The sequence below is a fragment of the Hyaloscypha bicolor genome (assembly GCF_002865645.1).
Source record: "Hyaloscypha bicolor E unplaced genomic scaffold K444scaffold_53, whole genome shotgun sequence".
Classification (NCBI taxonomy): domain Eukaryota; kingdom Fungi; phylum Ascomycota; class Leotiomycetes; order Helotiales; family Hyaloscyphaceae; genus Hyaloscypha; species Hyaloscypha bicolor.
In genome coordinates, this window is record NW_020194555.1 from 3,376,617 (window position 1) to 3,394,418 (window position 17,802).

Sequence of the window (17,802 nt, forward strand, 5' to 3'; positions counted from 1 at the left end):
GGATTCATTCCACTGTGGCAATTGACGTTGGGCGTTATTCTTTTACATCCAGTAAGTGCAAACAGAGCCTTTCTAGTTTCCAAAGAATCTAACATCAAACTTTCTGCCAGTTGACATCGAGCATCACATCCTTCCTTCCGGCAGCGAAGACTTCGGCCTCTTCATCTTCAAAGAGTCAAAGTTCGAAATCTCGAATCTGCAACTTTGCACTGGCTGACATTGGACTCGCCGAGTTCCTTTTTCATCAAACATAGAGCTGATACCGCCTACTCGTCACCTTCGGCACCTGCAGAGCACATCTTTCCGCCTGGTCTTCGTGGCAACATAAGCATTGGGTATCTCTCCATCGACAGCACGATAAGGGACGATTTCCTTGCTATCGATCTCAGAAAGCCCGTCTCTTTGGCCCAGAACATCGGTCTTCTAAGTATCAGAAAAGCTTAGCCTTGACCCTACTTGTGAGCTGACCCCATTCCTATGTGCATAATTCCTGCTGAACTTTCGTGAAGGTCAAGCTTAATCTCGCCGATGCAGATAAGCTATCCGCATTCAACGCTCTAGGAAACACACAATTGAAGAAAGCCGTCACCGAACTTGAAGTGTTGCTATTGCAGCTATGTCATTCGATGAGTTTCAGTTATTTCAGAAGCTTCCACCAGAACTGAGAATACAGATTTGGAAAGAAGCTTGTATGGAGCCGCGAATTGTCGAGGTAGTGTTCCACACTTATATTCACTTTTCCGTTCCGGAGAATGAGACCTACAGCATCTTTACAACTCAAACCCCAGCTCCGGCCGTCTTGCATGTCTGTCCTGAGGCACGAGAGGAGGGTCTCAAGCACTATACTAGGATATTCAGAATAGCTCCGATCGCTCCTGATTACTGGAGAGACAGAGTCATATACATCAACTCGGCGAAAGACACGGTATGTTTAACATTTGGGTACAACCACGCTCGGCGTCTTATAGAAGACGATTACGCCCTGGTGGCTGGCTTGCTCCAAGAGCGTTGGTTCAATGAGGAGACTGTTGGCTTGATACAGCGTATTGCAATTGAAATACCTGTTCTATCGCACCCAGAGTGGTATAAACTTGGACTCATATTGAGCATTCTTCCCGACTTGAGGGAGGCAATAATGGTAGTCGGCCCAATAAACATCAGAGGGAGAAGAAATGTGAGATTTGTGGATCTCACTACGCTGGAGGAGAGTCATTTGCTTTGTCCCAAAACATCTTGCCACATTGAGGCGACGAGAAGATATATTGCTAGTATTGATACAGGACTGGAAATCAGACTACCGCCACTCATCAGCTTTAAGCGTCTGTAAAGGTTCCGAGGGTGTTGGAATGATTCGGGTTGACTAAATTGCTGAGAGAAGTGGCTTCGGATGGATAGCCAGAATAGAACGGAGTGCTGGAGATTAGGAATACACACACATGAGTAGATTGGTCCAAAACAGTTCCTCTAAAGCGTTTGAATTATTCGTCGGACGATCATTTCAAGCAAGTGTCCACTCTAAAATGCAGCAAATAGACCAACATGACCTTTCCCAGATGTCTCACTCCAGAAGAAACTTCAAGAACGCCTTCGCAACCACCACCCCATCTTGATACTTATCCACCCTCCCCATCGCATCCTCAAACACCTCATCATCAAAGACCTTCGCCGCATGCCTAACAAGTAACAACTCCCTCACAATCTCCTCATTGAACTCCGGATGTCCCTGAATGGCAATCAGACGTTTTGGGGCGTACATCCCTTGCACAGCACACTTGTCCGTATACGCCAAGGGCTCAACTCCTTCCGGATACGCAAACATGATATCTCTGTGCATCTGATGTATTGCCTATCCCTAGTCAGCCAGACGCAACCTGCAGGGAGGGAGTTACTCACCAGAGTATTCTGCCCAAAAATCTCTTGGCCTCTCTTCGTCAGATCCATGGGCGTAACGCTCGCCTCCCAGCCCCTTGCATTCCTCCCCAGTCGTGCACCCATCGCGCGGCCGACGATCTGATGTCCGAAACAGACGCCTATCACCCTTACCCGCCTCTGCCTCAGCACTTGTTCGGTAAAGGAAAGTAGTTTGAGGATCCAGGGGGAGGAGGAGAAGGAGTCGTGTCTTGAGCCTGTTATGAGGATTGCGTCGATGGAGGCGAGGGAGGGGTAGTTTGAGGGGTCGTCTACAACGTTGTAGGAGGTGATGTGGAGACCGGATGAAGAGGTGAGGCCGGGGTAATGGAGGGCGTCGGCGCCGGATTTGAGGCTTGGGTGGTTAGCTGGAAGTCTGAGGGTTTGAGGAGGAGGATTGGGAAGGCAAGAGTCAGGTTCCGAGTTCGAGAAGCAAAGAGCGAGGGATTGGGATTGGAATAACACTTACAAGGAGGTGAAGACGCCGCCGTATCCGCCGTATTTCGAGCGGGTTCCTGGCTGAGGGGTGTCGCATTCGAGGACTGCGATGCGGAGGGGAAGGGAAGCCATCTTCGAAAATTTTACGTACGACGTTGTACGCAGCGAAGTATGGATGCAGTTAAAGGAAAAAACAGAAGGAAATTGTGTAGTGAAAGACAGTGTGATATTATATACTTATTAAGGAATGAATGACGCAGTTAATGCGGGGATGGTTTAGAAATTACTTATCGATAAAGAGGACGATATCGGACGAAAAGGAGGGGTAAATTCGTGTAACGTGCATACGAGTACCTATTTAAGCTTTTGTTTCCACGTCTTCTCTGAATAGAAGTCCGCTTCATAACACGTTACAAACTCATGCATCTTCTTGACTCATTTGCGCTCTTCGAGGTCTTTCCCGGAAATGCTAGCCAATACAGTGTGCGGATGCCAAAATGGGGCCGGCCGAGATCACCTGCCGGGGGCCTACCCTCGCATGCATATGCAGCCTCTTGGCCTGAATTCGCAATCGCCATTGACTTATCCCATTCTTGCCCCTGTCCGCAACCGCCATTGACTAATCCCATTCTTACCCCTGTCGCCGGACCGCTGCAAGCCAATTTTGAGGGTCGCACCCTTTTCCCTTCTCTTCTCTTCTCTTTCTCTTCTCGTATCCTGCTCTCCATTGTTTCCTCTGTATGGCACTGTGCTGAGATAAGAGAGTAAATAGTTCAAGTAGTTGTTTGACATTAGCTCTTTCTTGCTTCACATGGAAGTCGGAGTCAGATCCGACTTAGATGATTGAGGATTTTCAAGCTTTAGGCAACCATATGACTCCAATCAGAACTTCGTTTGTGTCGGGTTACTCGAAGTTTTGCTTTGATTTGTAGAGCCCGGACTTGCCAGTTCTTGATACAATATCGAAATGGCTGGTGCTGGGCGTGTTTACGAGGAGGCTGGCTCAAGTAGCCAGCAAGAGGTTGTCCATGAGAGAACGTCGCTCCTCGGTTCGAACAATAACACTTCTTACGACCGTTCTCATATATCACCAGACGAAACGATCATTGATGAAGACTCCGAAGAAACAGAGATCGACCCCAATGAATTCGACAACCTCCTATCGCGAGCCGAGTCAATCACCACAGGGCTAGGAATCGAAGTCGAATCTCAAGAAACAGCCATGCTGCGAGGACCCCGTCGATACAGCTTCGGGAACGGCAGCTCCCGAGCCATCCCCGAATCCCCAAGCGAGGAAGACATAGAATCAAAACCTAAATCTCCTTTCCTAGCAGGCGTCAGCGTGGGCACCTTCTGGCTCATATTCGGCGGAGTTATGACGGGGAATTTCGTAGCATGCTTCGACTCGACGATCATGGTGTCCAGTCATCCGGTTATCACGTCCTATTTCCAGAGCTCGAATAGTGCATCCTGGCTTTCGACTGCGTTTTTGTTGACTTCGACGAGCTTTCAGCCGTTGTTTGGAAGGTTGTCCGATACAATTGGGAGGAAAACGCCGTATATTTTTACGATGACTATTTTCTTGATTGCGACGATTTGGTGTGCCCTTGCTCAGAGCATGACAAGCTTTATCATTGCTAGAGCTGTGTGTGGGCTGGGTGCTGGTGGGATGATGGCTATGGGATCGATCATCATGAGTGATCTTGTGCCGATTGAGATTCGTGGTGTGTATCAGTCGTATATAAATATCGTCTTCGGAGTAGGGTCAACAATGGGAGCTGCTCTTGGAGGCGCTATCGCAGACTCATTAGGCTGGAGGTGGGAGTTTGGTGTCCAGGTGCCTCTCATAGCTCTTTGCGTCCTCGGCTCCTATTTTGTGATTCCCAGGAAGCTCGGTTTAGCAGCGGGTATTGAGAAGAAGACCTTGTGGGAGGCGATGAAAGTGTTTGACTTCAAAGGGTCTCTTCTCCTCACAGCATGCATTACCTTTCTCATTCTCGGTTTGGTAAGTCTTCCTCAACTCCACTCCATCACCTCACTAACAACAACAGAACCTCGGTGGCAACATCTTCCCATGGACGCACCCCTTCGTCCTCGCATCCCTCATCATCTTCAGTCTCGCCTTCCCCCTCTTCATTTACATCGAATCCATCGTCCCCCTACCCATCATGCCCCTAAAGCTCATCCTGCACAACCCGCGCGCAGGGCTCATCCTCGGGAACTTCATCGGCGCCATCATCGCCAACGCCGTAACATTCAACATCCCGCTCTACTTCCAAGCCGTTTTGCTCGAGAGCGCCACCACCTCCGGTCTTCGTCTCATTGTGCCGTCCCTGGCAGCTTCGGCCGTAGGAACAGCGACGGGGTTCCTGATAACGTGGACGAAGAGGCTGAAGTGGTTGCTTGTGCTTGGTGTTATTTGTCTGGTTACGGGGACGATGGCACTGTCGTGTATGCAGAGGGGATTACCGGATTGGGCATACCTGTTATTCCTGGTTCCTTCTGCGATGGGTCAAGGGTTCATGTTCCCGGCTGCCTTTATGAGTGTCCTTGTTGTGTCTGAGCAGGCGGAGCAGGCGGTTGTGACGAGTACGTTGATTTTATGGAGGAGTTTGGGGATGGTGCTTGGTGTTGCAGCGAGTAGTTTGGTGGTGCAGAATGCGTTGTTGGTCTATCTTGAGAAGAATGTCGTGGGGCCAGATAAGGAGGATGTGAGATATCCGTCCCTCCTTTTCTTACCGATGGACTGACGGGTGAATAGGTTATTGAACAAGTTCGCAAATCCGTAAGAGCGATTGCGGATCTGGAGCCGGTTTACAGGGAGCAGGTGATTGATTCTTATGCTTCGGCGCTCAGAGCGACTTTCTTTATGACGGTCATTCTATCGCTGGTGGTAACTTTGATAACACTTTATATTAAACTGCCTCGGCTGGGACAGAGAAAATAATGAGATAGGATGAATACCAAGGAAAGAAGGCTGAGAATAGATGCAAGATGAAAAGTATGTTCGGCGATAGAGGACGATTAAACAGAGGCTGCATTAAAATGGGTGGGAATCGTAATCATAATCAAGCAACCTCCATTTCACCATTACCTTACAATTCCGTCCTGACGCCTACAGTTATCAGATCCAACCATTTTGCCAACCTGTTCGTTCATATTAGTTTTTTTTTTGCCAATCCAATCCTGCGTGTTAAAATTAAAGAACATACCTATATCCAGCCCTCGCAATCTGTAACTGGATAACCGGCACAGCAGCCTCATAATAACTGCCACTCAACTCCTGATTCTCCACGCCTTCCTTCCCATTCGGCAGGACCGTCGTACACACAAACTGGTTGGTCTGGCTCGCCCAACCCAGAGACGTCGTCACGGGATCCGTGATATCGATGCCTTCAAGCCAGCTCGCAGCCTGGTCTTTGAACGCGCCGGTATTGATCTCGGTAGTAAGCGTGGCGGCCCAGCGTTCAGCGTCTGCTAGCGTATAGCCACCGACGAGCTTTTCTGGCATGTTGGTGTCCCAAATGTGGTGCAAGTTGGTGGCTACTCCGCCGAAGAGGACGGCGATGGAGTTTCCTCCGCGGTCGAGAGCTTCGTCGTGGAGAGGTTGGTGGATGTCTCCTACGAACTGTTTCTACTTAGAATCATCTCAAACCCATCTGTTTTGTCAAACTCACGTGGATGATAAACTATTCAACATCAGTATGAAGTTCTCAATAATTGGGATTAAAATTTTCAAACCTTAGCAGCCATATTAATAGTTCCCTTATCCAACGAAGAGTCCAGAAGTTGTGTCGTCTACTTCCGTCATCAGCCTCTCATCCTTTCCCTTTCTTCCTCCCTTCCTCCCACCCAAAACTCACATAATTCTGAATCGCCCCAACCACACACCCGCTCTTCCCACAATCCCTCGAATACGTCACGCTACAACTATCCGGCGGATTATCCTCCGCATCAATGAAATGGAACGGCTCGCTGAACTTTCCCGCCTTTGTATACCGAAACGAATCAGCCCATGTCGCTACCTTGGCTAGATATTCTGTGGAGGTGTCCTGAAGGATGGAGGAGAGGAAGACTTTTGTGTCTGCTGCAACGAAGTTTTGGGCGATGAAAGCGACGGTTTCGTGGCCAAGTGTGCCCCAGGCTAATGCTTGGTGGGCTGATGAGAGGAGGAGGAGAGATGGGGTTGTGAGTGTGAGCTTCATGGTTGCGAATTGTGATGGATTTTGGAATGGAGGAGGGTTAGGGAGATGGAATGAGATGACAGCGGAAGCATGTTTATCAGATGAAGAGGGCTGAGGGTTGATAAATAGAGGGCACTTTTCAGGCCGGGCTGAAGTGAAACAAGACTGTGATGTTGATTGGTGGTGGTTGTTGGGTCGATGAGTTGCAGGGGTTGCGGGAAGCGCCGACGCAGGGAAGCCACTACCAATCGCCAAGCCACGTTCAACTGATGATACAGGAGCCATATATCTCGACTTCAAGATTTTAGTCGCAGATGTGGAGTTGAATCTGGAGAACACGTGCTCTTGTGTTCGTATGAATGGTGCGCATCTCGAAAGTAGACACAACCAACGTTCTCGTGCAAGTGTTGCGAGTTATACAGCTCGGTATCTCTGGTCCTATATGGTAATCTTACAACATCTCGTCATCAGTTAATCGTACAAAAACGGATCGTTTTGTCCCCCGGTCCAACGACACTTCTGCCACAAGGACAGCCATTCTCCTTTCGCATCCGGAGAATCGACCACAGCTTGTTCAATATATGGATCCGCTACCCGCAAACAAGCTTTGATAGCCTCTGCAACCTCCCCTTCAAAAGCGACTGGAGGCTGCTCTCGTCTCATTTCTGTGGTCCAAGTTCGTAGAACATTCATACAAGCTTTCTGGTGCCCGGTTTGTGCCACTGTACCAAACATGAAAGCGTACATAGCTGCTGAATTAGGTTGGCCTTGTCGAGGCGCCATTCTGAAAATATCCCAGAATTCGAGCCAATACTGGTTCTTAGCGTGAAGATGCATCAGTCGCATCCTTGATTCATCCGAAAAAGGAGGCAAATCGATGGTCTTGGTTAAAACATGCAGTCGACGCTGAACCGGAGTCATTCGCATGCCAGGAAGGTCGTGTGTATCATCTGGATGTGTGTAGACTTGATACGGCGATGTCGCCTGAGCAGGACTTGCAGCGGCAGCTTCTTGCAATTCCACAAATATGTCCTCAGTGAGGATATCCATGCCTTGGTCGTACATTGCTTCAAGAATCCTCGTTGCAGCTTTGAGAGATTTGGTAGAAGTGTGTCCTCTTGTACCAGGGAGAATGAGGCTGCGAAGAGCATATATATATGCTGGTCGAGAGATCCTTACCCCGGCGAGAAGTAGCTCGTCCATAAGCGCGAAAAGATTCCCTTTGTCATAATCAGGATGTTCAAGCCCCCTGGCATAGACATGCAGCCATATTCTACTCTCGGCCTCAAATTCGGTTGGATACAATGACAGAGCATCCTTGAAGCAAGTTATGAATGGTGTTTGGGAATCTGAATTACCCAACTCTTGCAAAGCTTGATCTCTAGGGAGGCTTGATAGGTATGTCCTCAGCAGATCCAGAAGAAAGAGCCTCCACCCTCCATTCTGTAGCCGAGGAACAAGTTGGCTGGCTTGACGTAGCATATTCGAAACTTTAAGATAATCTCCTGACACAATATTCTGCATCGCAGATTTCCGAAGCTGGTCCAGATCCAAAACTTCAAAATCACTGGCTGTGGAACCCGCTGTTGCGGCTGGCTCTACCTCTTGTAATAGACGACGCGCACTTGTGTGAAATCCACGAGTTTGCCCAACAAATGAGGAAGGACCGGCCGTCCCTGCTGGTCGAATTGATTCGGGGAGGGCTTCCGGCGTTGACGCGTTTCCTGTGGACAAGGCTTCAGCATCCTCGGCATCCTCTACATGAGGCTGGGTTCCTCGTCGTAGAATCCCACTCCAAAGGCTTTCCAAATCAACCTCCTCCCTCTTCTCCTCAGTCAACATTTGAACCACCATCCTCACACCTTCAGTCCGGCGACCAAATCCAACAAAATCCTGCTTGGAGGGTTCAATAGCTCCACCTTCTGCTTCTTCAACAACACCAACATCAACGCAGACCCATCCAGTCCGCACTCCATCATCGGCATTCTCATCAGTGCTGCTTCCCAAAAGCTTTGCTTTCTTCGCCTTTCGCTTCAACTTCAACTTCAGCTCATTCCTTCCTAACAATCCATCCGCATTTGGCCGTAACTTGTATGTACTTCGTAGCCATCGACATAACCTGTCTGCAGAGACGTGTAGATGCTTTTCGCTTCTTGCTGTGCCAATTAGCATTAGGAGGTTGGCTCCTAATGCGGGAGGAGGATCGAGCTTTCGGAGGTCTAAAAGGGAGAGGTCGTCAAGACCGAGGTCGATTGATATTTGCTTGAGAAGAGGTTCGAGTATTGGTGGAGGAGTTTCTGGGAGCTCTGGTATTCGTTGTCGCTCTGATAATGGTTGTGGAGCTCTTTGCGGAGAGTTAACTTGGACGTACCATGGAACCGTCGATACTCGTGGCTCTTCTTCTGACAGCTCTTCAACATATTCAAGCTCCTCTTCGGCTTCTCCCGGCTCTATCTTGGTTTGCTTGCTGTCCTCAATATCATCTTTCCACACTTCACTCTCCGATGTGAATCTCGAAGACTGCCGTGTCTGTGACGAGGGTTGACATCTTGGAAATCTCAAGGCGGTTACCGGGGCTCGAATTGGTGCACCGGCCAAGGAAGCAAAGCTCCTTAAGAGCGATAACCGACAGCCGGCACATCCTGTGGCACGTAAGGCTCTGTTAACAACCATCTTGTGGTCTTCAAACTCGTCTAGCTCGAGGAGGATGTTGAATGTAGAAAAATTCTACAGCAAGCGAAGCGAGCCATCTGCGACGAACCGATTCCTCTCTCCTGGAAATTTCTTTTCTTTCCTTCCTTCACCACCTCACATCGACTTTTGAAGTTTGGAAATTTCGGTACCATATCATTCCACCAACCAGTAACATGCTCTGAGGCTTATATGCACTCAGCAGCTTCACATGAGCTTGTGCTGGCTCTCAAGTCCCTCACGTGATACCCCCCTTTTCTTCAAGAAAGTACTTAGAACTCCTTGAGTTTCGTTTTCGAGCCGATTTGTGGGATATTTATCTCATTTATCAATGTTGCTACTTTCCCATAGCGTCACGTATTGTAAGACGGCCTAATCAACGGATCTCCGAAGTCGCGAAGATAAAGATGTCAAAGATGGGGTAGCTCACATTTGAGAAGTTCTCCTGTATCAAAGTCTCCGTCCGAGCCATGAATATATATGAGTTGAATTATCTTGCTTTCAACCACACTCTTCCCGTATCAAGTTGTTAGAATTTGAAACTTCCACGCCATCCTTTACAGGTCTCACAATCAAAAAAAAAAAAACATGTCACTTCTCTCTGTTACTCCAGCAGAGTAGGTCTAACTTTCACTTACTTGAAAAAGGTGTTCTAATATTGTAAAGGGGAATCAAAGTCACAGAAGATGATCTGGCTGCAATTGCAGATAAATACGGCTATGAATTCAAGGACAACGAGAAAGCAGAATATACCACTCTCCTCGCAGCAACATGCAACGCCATGCAATTTGTCTCAGAAATGGATGGTCCGTCTAATGCTATCTTAATCTATCATCTAAAACATGCTCTGACTCTTCATAGACTACCAGCCAGAAGCGGACTTCGAATTGACGCCACGAGAAAACATGTAAGTTTCCATTCTCTGGCTTAAGAAACTAGTGACTAAATACCGTAGATATCTCCCAGGGAAGTCAGAAAACCAAGACAACGCCTGGGCCTACCGCTTTCATCTATCCCACAAGTCCCCTTCATCAACTCTCCTTAAAGGCAAAACGTTATGCATCAAAGACAACATCTGCGTAGCTGGCGTCCCCTGCCTCGTCGGTACGGAAACATTCACAAACTGGACCCCAAAAACCGATGCAACAATTGTAACCCGGATCCTCTCAGCAGGTGGGATTATCACCGGAAAAGCAGTTTGCGAAAACCTTAGCACAAGTGCTGCTTCCTTCACTGCAGCCACGGGACCAATTTCCAACCCTTATGCCAAAGGCTACAGTGCAGGTGGCAGTTCTTCCGGGACTGCGAATCTTGTTGCGAAAGGAGAAGTTGATTTGGGAGTTGGAGCAGATCAAGGTGGCTCGATCCGGATTCCTGCAAGTTTGTGTGGGCTTGTGGGCTTTAAGGCAACGTCGGGACTGGTGCCATACACAGGTTGTGTGAGTAACGAGGCAACGATCGATTATGTTGGTCCTATCACCAGGACTGTAATGGATAATGCGTTGTTATTGGAGGTCATTGCCGGTGTTGATGGACTTGATGATCGGCAGCGAGCGGGCACACCATTTCCAGACCAAGTTCCAAAGTACTCGCAACTTTTGCTTGAGACAAAAGATGCGGGTGTCAAGGGAATGAAAATCGGGATCTTGAAAGAAGGATTGAGCTCGACGATCTTGGATAAAGGGGTCGAAACAAAGTTCCGTGCTGCGGCTGCTGTGTTTATGGAACTGGGAGCAGTGGTGGAAGAAGTCAGCGTCCCGATGCACGAGATTGCACCTGCAATCTTCGGTGCTATGTCTAGGCAAGGAGGCGCAATGGGGCGGGCTGGGAAGGCTTCAGGGAGACGACAGGTTATGCTTACAGATCTGTACGAGAAGATGTTACCTTGTACTGCTGATACGATAGAAAAGGTAACCCCATCGTCGGAACAAGACTCTTGAACGGAATGCTGATAATAGCCAGATGAGCGCTGTAAGCAAGAACACTTTCTTTGCGGGTGATTACTGCTGGGAACGCTTTCCTCAAGTCTACGCCAAAGCTGTCAATCTCTCACGGAAACTCTCAGAAGCTTACGACGCCGCGTTCAAATCCTACGATGTTTTGATCATGCCTACAACTATCACACCAGCTGATCCTCTTCCTGCTCCAACCGACTCGCCGATTACAAAGATGAGCAAGACGATCGGGAAGCTGGATAACACATGCCCCTTCAATGCAACGGGCCACCCAGCGTTGGCCTTCCCGATCGGGTTTGTGGATGCGAAAGAGGAGGGAGTGAGGGTTCCAGCTAGTATGCAGATTGTAGGGAGAAACTGGGATGAGATTGGGTGTCTAAAGGTAGCTTTTGCTTGGGAGAATGCTAGGGGTTGGAAGGAATTTTGACGGTCAGGAGAGAGCATTGAGTGATGAGAGATAGTCATGTTTGTTGTTAATGCGAAAGAAAAGCATGATCAAGGCGAAAAATCCATGCTTCAAATGCGACTCTTTGGGAAAAGCATGTATATTTTCGTATACATTAAGCGGATCTAATGCTATTTCTAGAATTATGAATGGAAAAGGATTACCAAACCCAGTACTCTTAGACCATACCACGCCTGACGTAACTCGCATATTCTTCTCTTATAACAAGTTGACAAATTCAGGATTTGATAAATGATACCAAGCAGAAGAGGAAATGTCAACATACGTTTCAGGGGGATCCTTCCCAAATCAAATGCGTGTTGAAAACAAAAAGCTATAAGTAGACAAATAAGAACAGACTCACAGCGTTTTTATAAAGATTGATAGACGTTCCCTTCACCATCAAACTGGTCAGCCTGATAGGGTGAGGCACCAGGTGCTTGAGGCTTAACTTCTCCTCTTGATGTGAACAGGGCACTAGTACCTTCGTTGGACTTGGAAGAATTAAACCTATCTCTCTAATGCAGGAATAGTGATCATATCTCATGATAAGCACACCAGTGTATCCATTTCTCGTCTGTGGCACTGTACACACCGTAAGGCAGCAGCCACCAAAAGTTGACAACGAACGAGGCTGTCGAGATGGTGACTTGAAAACTGCGGATTTTCAGATGATACTCATCTGATGCGAAGTTTTGAACTCGATCTTTCGTATGGGAACCCGGCTCTTCAAGGTGGCTGTGGGGGCAAAGTACTGAATGGTAAACGCACTGAGGTTGAGGAAGTATAAGTTCGGACGGTTATTGTTGGAGGGCAGAAAAAGCGGCACTGGTTTTCAATGTCCCATTTCAAGCTGGACAATGCAAATATTTCCACTCAATCACATGCAACTTTGTACGTTCAAAGTCTTCTCCTTTAAGATAACTCGCAAATCTTAGAATATTGTTCCCATCGTTCTCGAGTCCAAATGAATGTCTAACTTTGACTTGGGGGGTCGAAATGAGTGCCGCTTTTACTAAGGTATCTCCAGCCTCGTCACGTCACGTGCCACAATTTTGTAACGTGCATCAAAATTTCGAGCCATGAGTCAACAAACTTCCTCACATCGCACCTCGCAATTGACCGCCCAACCCTCTTCAACCTACCGGCACGCTGTTTACCACACGGTTCCTCCCCCGCGCCATCCGGCACACCTCATCCCTCACCCGAAAAATGGCATCCTTCACCAACATAACCTACACCGACACTGAGCAAGCAGAAATAAACCAATGGCTCACCACCTCCTCCCGCCTGCAATCCAATCCCTCCGAAACCACTCTCCTCGAAACACTTAACACGCACCTCTCGTCCCGCACCACACTGCTCGGCACCAAACCGTCAAAAGCTGACGTCGCGCTGTACGAGAGCCTCGCCCCAGCAGTTTCACAATGGACTCTCGAGCAGCGGACTGGAGAGCAAGGGCTGCCAAATATTGTCAGGCACTTGGACTTTGTGCAGAACTCTCCGCTCTTTGGACTAAAAGAGAAAAAGCTGCTTGTTGATCCAGAGCAGATTTTGTACGTGAAGCCGATGGTTGATGCCAAGGCTGAGAAGGAGCGGTTGAAGAAGGAGAAGGCAGCCGCTGCCGCAGGCGCTGGAGGGGAGACGGTTTTAGCGGATCGGAGTAACAAGGGGAAGAGCGTTGGTGAGAAGGTGAAGGAGAAGGCGGGAGAGGTGAAGGATAAGGTTGTCGCTGCTGTTGGGAGTGAGGGTGCTGGTGAGCAGCAGCAAAAGAAGAAGGAGAAGAAGGAGAAGGCTCCGAAGCCGCAGAAGGCCCCGGCTGCTGCAGCGTCTTTGAGTCCTTGTCTTATTGATCTCAGGGTTGGACATGTCCTGAAGGCTATCAAGCATCCGGAGGCGGATTCGCTGTTTGTTTCTACGATTGCAATGGGTGACAAGGAGGGGACGGACGATACGGATGTGTATGAGGGACAGGTTGTTAGGACCGTGTGCTCGGGCCTTAATGGTCTGGTCCCTTTGGAGGAGATGCAGGGCCGCTATGTGGTGGTTGTTTGCAACTTGAAGCCGGTGAAGATGCGGGGCATTAAGAGTTGTGCCATGGTTCTTGCGGCATCACCACGCTTGAAGGAAGGAGAGGAGGATCATCACGCAGGACCTGTGGAGCTGGTGACGCCACCTGAGGGAAGCAAGGCTGGTGAGAGAGTGTTCTTTGAGGGATGGAAGGGAGAATCTGAAGGTGTCTTGAATCCTAAAAAGAAGGTCTGGGAGACGATTCAGCCCGGCTTTACCACGACGGCGGATTTGGCGGTGGGCTTTGATGCTGGTGTTGTCAAGGAGTTGAGTAAGGAGGGCGAGGAGCCTAAGACAGGCGTAGGAAAGCTAGTTACCGAGAGTGGTGGCGTTTGTAAGGTCAAAAGCTTGACTGGAGCTGTTGTCAGGTAGATGCTGGCTAGCTCGTCCTCTTACACTTCACTTGCATAGATTGACACGAAGACAAAAGTACAAGTATCGCACACAATTCTCTAATTTTCTCACGACCTTAAAAGTTGTGCACTTTTCAACGTCTCCAAACATCAATTGGGAGTTTATGTAAGACTGTAAAAGCTTTTCCGAACCTTTGCAATGAGTGATATCCACCACATTCGACATATTACCCCGCTCATAAAACATAAATGCAAAATGCCCCCGCTATGCCCTATCCAACATAAAAAAGATATTCTTGATAGATTCCAAGAAATCACGGACGCCAGAGACGATGCATCATATTCCGTAATTCCATGCGCGTTTCCAAATCGCTCGATCGCTCGCTACTAGCTCAATTCGCAGAATGTGGGTATAAAAAAGCAGGGTTCGGATAGTTTGTCCGGTATATGTCGACTTAGAAACCGACATCTCTTGATCTTTTGAAGACCAGTTTTGGTGGGCTTTCCATTTCGCCTTCCGAGTCGTCGACTTCCATATTATCGTCGACTTCGAGATCCTTCATCGCTCCCATGCTCAATTCCTTTCTCATTAACGGTGCTTTGAGAACACGTCCCCTGCATTCCTCCTCTAGCCGAGCAGATCCCAGTGTTGCGGTTGGATTCGCAGCTTCTGCTGTGTTAAGCTTTTCCACCTCTTTCTCGGCTGATGTTTTCACTTCCTCTAGTCTTCGTTTGATGTTAGCGATCTCGGTGCTGCAGTCTCCATCTCGTAAGAACTGGTGGGCTGCATGCTCGCATTGCCCTTGGCACCATTCCAATCCTTTGTCCAATTCGTCGAAAATGTCTGGCTTGCTGTCCATTCCGGCCCTCCTGTATCCTTTCAACAAGCCAACGCTCAACGGCCCCCCCGACAGGTCTGTCCTATGTGGGAAATCCCTCAATGGACCCATCTGCCTCGTCGATACGTATTTCAGCTTCGGCAATGCGAGTTCATCTCCGCCATCTGAGTCCGCGGCAGCGATGCCTCCTGGACCACTTTGACATGGTTTGTTGATGGGGACGTGTTTTTGTGTCGCTAAAAGAGACCTATTATTCTTCAACATCGCATCTAATCCTCCATCGTCGTCGTCGTCATCATCGGCATCCACCTCCAGCTCGGCTGCTCTGCGCATCTCCGCCATTTTCGCTGCCATTTTTCCTTTCCGCATCGCATTCCGGCTCCCACTCACAAATTTCACCAGATCCTCAAAGGCTGTTTGTACCGCACTGTCGTAATATACAATAATCATTGATCTAGTTCTGTATTTCGGTACTAATGACTCTGCCGAGGCAAGAGATTCGGTCTTCCGTTTTCGTATAACGGCAGCGGAGGGTCGGGACTGTGTCGGAGGTGTTGGCTGAGAGGACTGTCGCGCCAACCCTGCGCCAGGAGATGGTCGTGGATTTGAACTGGCTTTGGGGGGAGGCGGGGATCCCAGTGCAGCTTGTCGGGCAGCCGCAGAGGAGCTTGGTCGAAGGCCTGCAGAGCTATTTTCGTGCGACTTTGGCGTATCGAAAGGATTCATCTGGATATCAACTCCATTCTCTCCATCATTGGAGCCAAAAGGGTTCTCATTGCCATCTTTTGGTCGCAGGGACTCGGTCGAGCCTTTGTTTTTCAGTGATCGGGCTGGTGGGCGTTCCTTTTCTGTCAATCGAGCGAGCTCAATCTGCCGGTTGGCAATTTGCCCATTGAGTTCATCGAGACGGGCGTTCCAATCCGGTATTGACTTACATAGCGTGGTCAGGGCTTCTGAAGTCGAGAAATTCGTCGCCATTGTGAGAGGGGTCGGTGAGGTCAGACAGGAGGGGCGGAGGAGGCGGGATGCGGGTCGTGAGCGGAGAGACTCGTCGTGAGAGTAGAAAAGCGCATTGAAGGGTGATGCAGTCGGGGATGGCAGATGAGAGGCCTTAGTGAAGCTTCATGTTGAGGAAGAAACACTCAGTTCAGCGACCGCGTGCTCGAAACGCTCGAGACGCTCGAGGGAGATCGGTGTCGGTTGTCCAGGATTGTCGGAGGCTAGCTCGAAGATCGACACCGGTTCGTTGGCATGAGATAGTGGCAGATCTGGCTCAAAATACTCAAATAATGCCGGGCGCTGCCAATGGAGGGGTGGTCCTGCTGTCGTCTGCGGTGACCCAATAAATGCCGGGAACAGGCTGTCAGAGGTACATTGGCTATGCTGGTGAATCGTGATCGAATACGAGTAAACGAGGTAGAGGTTTGTACCCGCGATGCAGTGAAGTGTGTGGACGTGTCGGGGGGCTCCGCAGCTTAAAGACTGCGGGTTGCTAGTGGCCGCGGGCGTCTTCGAGTCCACAAGCTCCGGCGCGTTGCACTGGACGTCGGGATCCTGGATATGGGAAAGGATATTTGCCAGGCCAGGCAATGCGCGGGGACCTTTTTGGCTATGGAGAAACACGCAGCGGCGGTGGGCGACTTGGCCTTCAGCTCCAAGCAGGCTCGGCTCGGCTGACCGCGGTACTCGATGTGCTTGTTCTGAGGGACGCTGTTGTGAGGGACGCTGTCACAGAGCAGTGAGCGTGGTCGTCTTGTAAGCCCGGCCACTCTTGCTTCCTCCTTGGATTTTTAAAAGTACCCATTGGTGGCATCGTACGACCCGAAATTCCGTTGGTGTGATTGGACAAGTTGTTTTCGGTATGCACTGCGATCTCAAACGTTTCTCAGGCCCCTCCCATGCAGCAATGTTTAATTCCCTGACGACCGGCAGTTCACCGGTCTAGGTACCAATTCGCCTATTTCAGAGAACAAATCTTCTTTTTCCCGGTGTATTGCAACGGCATTGGCAGAAGGAGAGCATTTTCCACGAATTTGGCAGCCAGGCGGTTAGCATGCATGTTCTCAATTCTGGTGACTCTCGTTGAGTGGTGCACTGGTGTGCGCATCGGGTGAATTTGAGCGAAGGGGGTCACAATTTCGGGTTCCACCCTGCAGAGCTGCTGCTGTGACGAGTCAAGATACATCTGGCCGCTGTCTGCAATTATTGCCGGCCCCCTCAAGCTGCATCCGCATAGACATCCTTCCGGGAAAAGTCATCGATGCGACGACTACAAGCAACATGGGCCGGCCGAGAGCGATGATATCTTCTCTATTATTCGCCCTCTTCGCCCCGTACCGTAGATGTTCGTCGATCCGAAGCGGAAGCTCGGGGTTGTCTGTCAGCTCAAATAACGGTCCGGTTGGCGGCACCAACGAAGAGTACTGTATCCGTTGTATCTGGTGCTGCAGTGGCTCTTGGCTGCCATCCGATCGCCGCCTGCCCCCACGGTGGATGAATGCAGAGATACAAGATACACGCCCACCTCAAGGACGCAAAAGCGGGGCAGGAGGTCTTGCTTCACCTCTGTCTCTCACCGCATTACTGCACTGCCAACATGGAAGTCATCTGGTTCAAGAAGGAGATCATGCCTTTTGGCCGAATTCTTCGATGGTATCCTCTGTACGGAGATAACTCATCCTTCTCGAACCCCCCACGAACCAGAAGCCACAAAAGTGACATTTCATAAGAGAGCTCAAACGGCTCCCAGCCTCCTTGGCAAGCCCCTCCTGCGCCAGCATGCGGGACGGACCTCACCCAGGTCACCACACCCTCACACCGCGTGGTCAGTTTTATTTCCTCATTCAAACAAAAGCAATCCTTCCTTGCCTGGCACACGCCTCGTCACTCATGGCACGGAAATGAACCCGATCTCCTGAT

The 17,802-nt window shown here is 49.5% G+C and overlaps 8 protein-coding genes across 8 annotated transcripts; 4 read left to right on the plus strand and 4 right to left on the minus strand.

Moving 5' to 3' along the window:
• Positions 1-616: 616 nt before the first annotated feature.
• K444DRAFT_661966 (uncharacterized protein) lies at positions 617-1,452 on the plus strand (the record flags this gene model as incomplete). Its single annotated transcript, XM_024886641.1, has 1 exon — positions 617-1,452. One exon carries the CDS (start codon positions 617-619, stop codon positions 1,325-1,327), a length of 711 nt encoding a protein of 236 aa, XP_024739837.1. The 3' UTR covers positions 1,328-1,452.
• Positions 1,247-2,604, minus strand: K444DRAFT_610960 (class I glutamine amidotransferase-like protein). The gene is made up of 4 exons (XM_024879853.1): positions 2,378-2,604; positions 1,894-2,263; positions 1,437-1,846; positions 1,247-1,294 (listed from the first exon to the last, which is right to left on the minus strand). Exons 1-3 carry the CDS (start codon positions 2,476-2,478, stop codon positions 1,559-1,561), a joined length of 759 nt encoding a protein of 252 aa, XP_024739838.1. The 5' UTR covers positions 2,479-2,604; the 3' UTR covers positions 1,247-1,294; positions 1,437-1,558.
• Positions 2,605-3,313: 709 nt separating this feature from the next.
• On the plus strand, positions 3,314-5,293 carry K444DRAFT_651805 (MFS general substrate transporter; the record flags this gene model as incomplete). The annotated part of the gene is made up of 4 exons (XM_024885740.1): positions 3,314-3,370; positions 3,479-4,351; positions 4,398-5,057; positions 5,108-5,293. 4 exons carry the CDS (start codon positions 3,314-3,316, stop codon positions 5,291-5,293), a joined length of 1,776 nt encoding a protein of 591 aa, XP_024739839.1.
• A 148-nt stretch (positions 5,294-5,441) lies between these two features.
• On the minus strand, positions 5,442-6,551 carry K444DRAFT_642069 (S1/P1 nuclease; the record flags this gene model as incomplete). The annotated part of the gene is made up of 4 exons (XM_024884697.1): positions 5,442-5,493; positions 5,559-5,980; positions 6,088-6,144; positions 6,210-6,551. 4 exons carry the CDS (start codon positions 6,549-6,551, stop codon positions 5,442-5,444), a joined length of 873 nt encoding a protein of 290 aa, XP_024739840.1.
• A 357-nt stretch (positions 6,552-6,908) lies between these two features.
• Positions 6,909-9,506, minus strand: K444DRAFT_354471 (uncharacterized protein). The gene has a single exon (XM_024872123.1). It carries the CDS (start codon positions 9,201-9,203, stop codon positions 7,002-7,004), a length of 2,202 nt encoding a protein of 733 aa, XP_024739841.1. The 5' UTR covers positions 9,204-9,506; the 3' UTR covers positions 6,909-7,001.
• Positions 9,507-9,809: 303 nt separating this feature from the next.
• K444DRAFT_627798 (putative amidase) lies at positions 9,810-11,603 on the plus strand (the record flags this gene model as incomplete). Its single annotated transcript, XM_024882847.1, has 5 exons — positions 9,810-9,838; positions 9,888-10,027; positions 10,083-10,128; positions 10,177-11,131; positions 11,184-11,603. The coding sequence occupies 5 exons, from the start codon at positions 9,810-9,812 to the stop codon at positions 11,601-11,603; spliced, it is 1,590 nt and encodes a 529-aa protein (XP_024739842.1).
• Positions 11,604-12,833: 1,230 nt separating this feature from the next.
• K444DRAFT_524928 (nucleic acid-binding protein) lies at positions 12,834-14,063 on the plus strand (the record flags this gene model as incomplete). Its single annotated transcript, XM_024874397.1, has 1 exon — positions 12,834-14,063. The coding sequence occupies one exon, from the start codon at positions 12,834-12,836 to the stop codon at positions 14,061-14,063; it is 1,230 nt and encodes a 409-aa protein (XP_024739843.1).
• A 240-nt stretch (positions 14,064-14,303) lies between these two features.
• On the minus strand, positions 14,304-16,196 carry K444DRAFT_354636 (uncharacterized protein). Its single transcript, XM_024872124.1, has one exon. The coding sequence runs from the start codon at positions 15,859-15,861 to the stop codon at positions 14,500-14,502; it is 1,362 nt and encodes a 453-aa protein (XP_024739844.1). The 5' UTR covers positions 15,862-16,196; the 3' UTR covers positions 14,304-14,499.
• Positions 16,197-17,802: the final 1,606 nt, after the last annotated feature.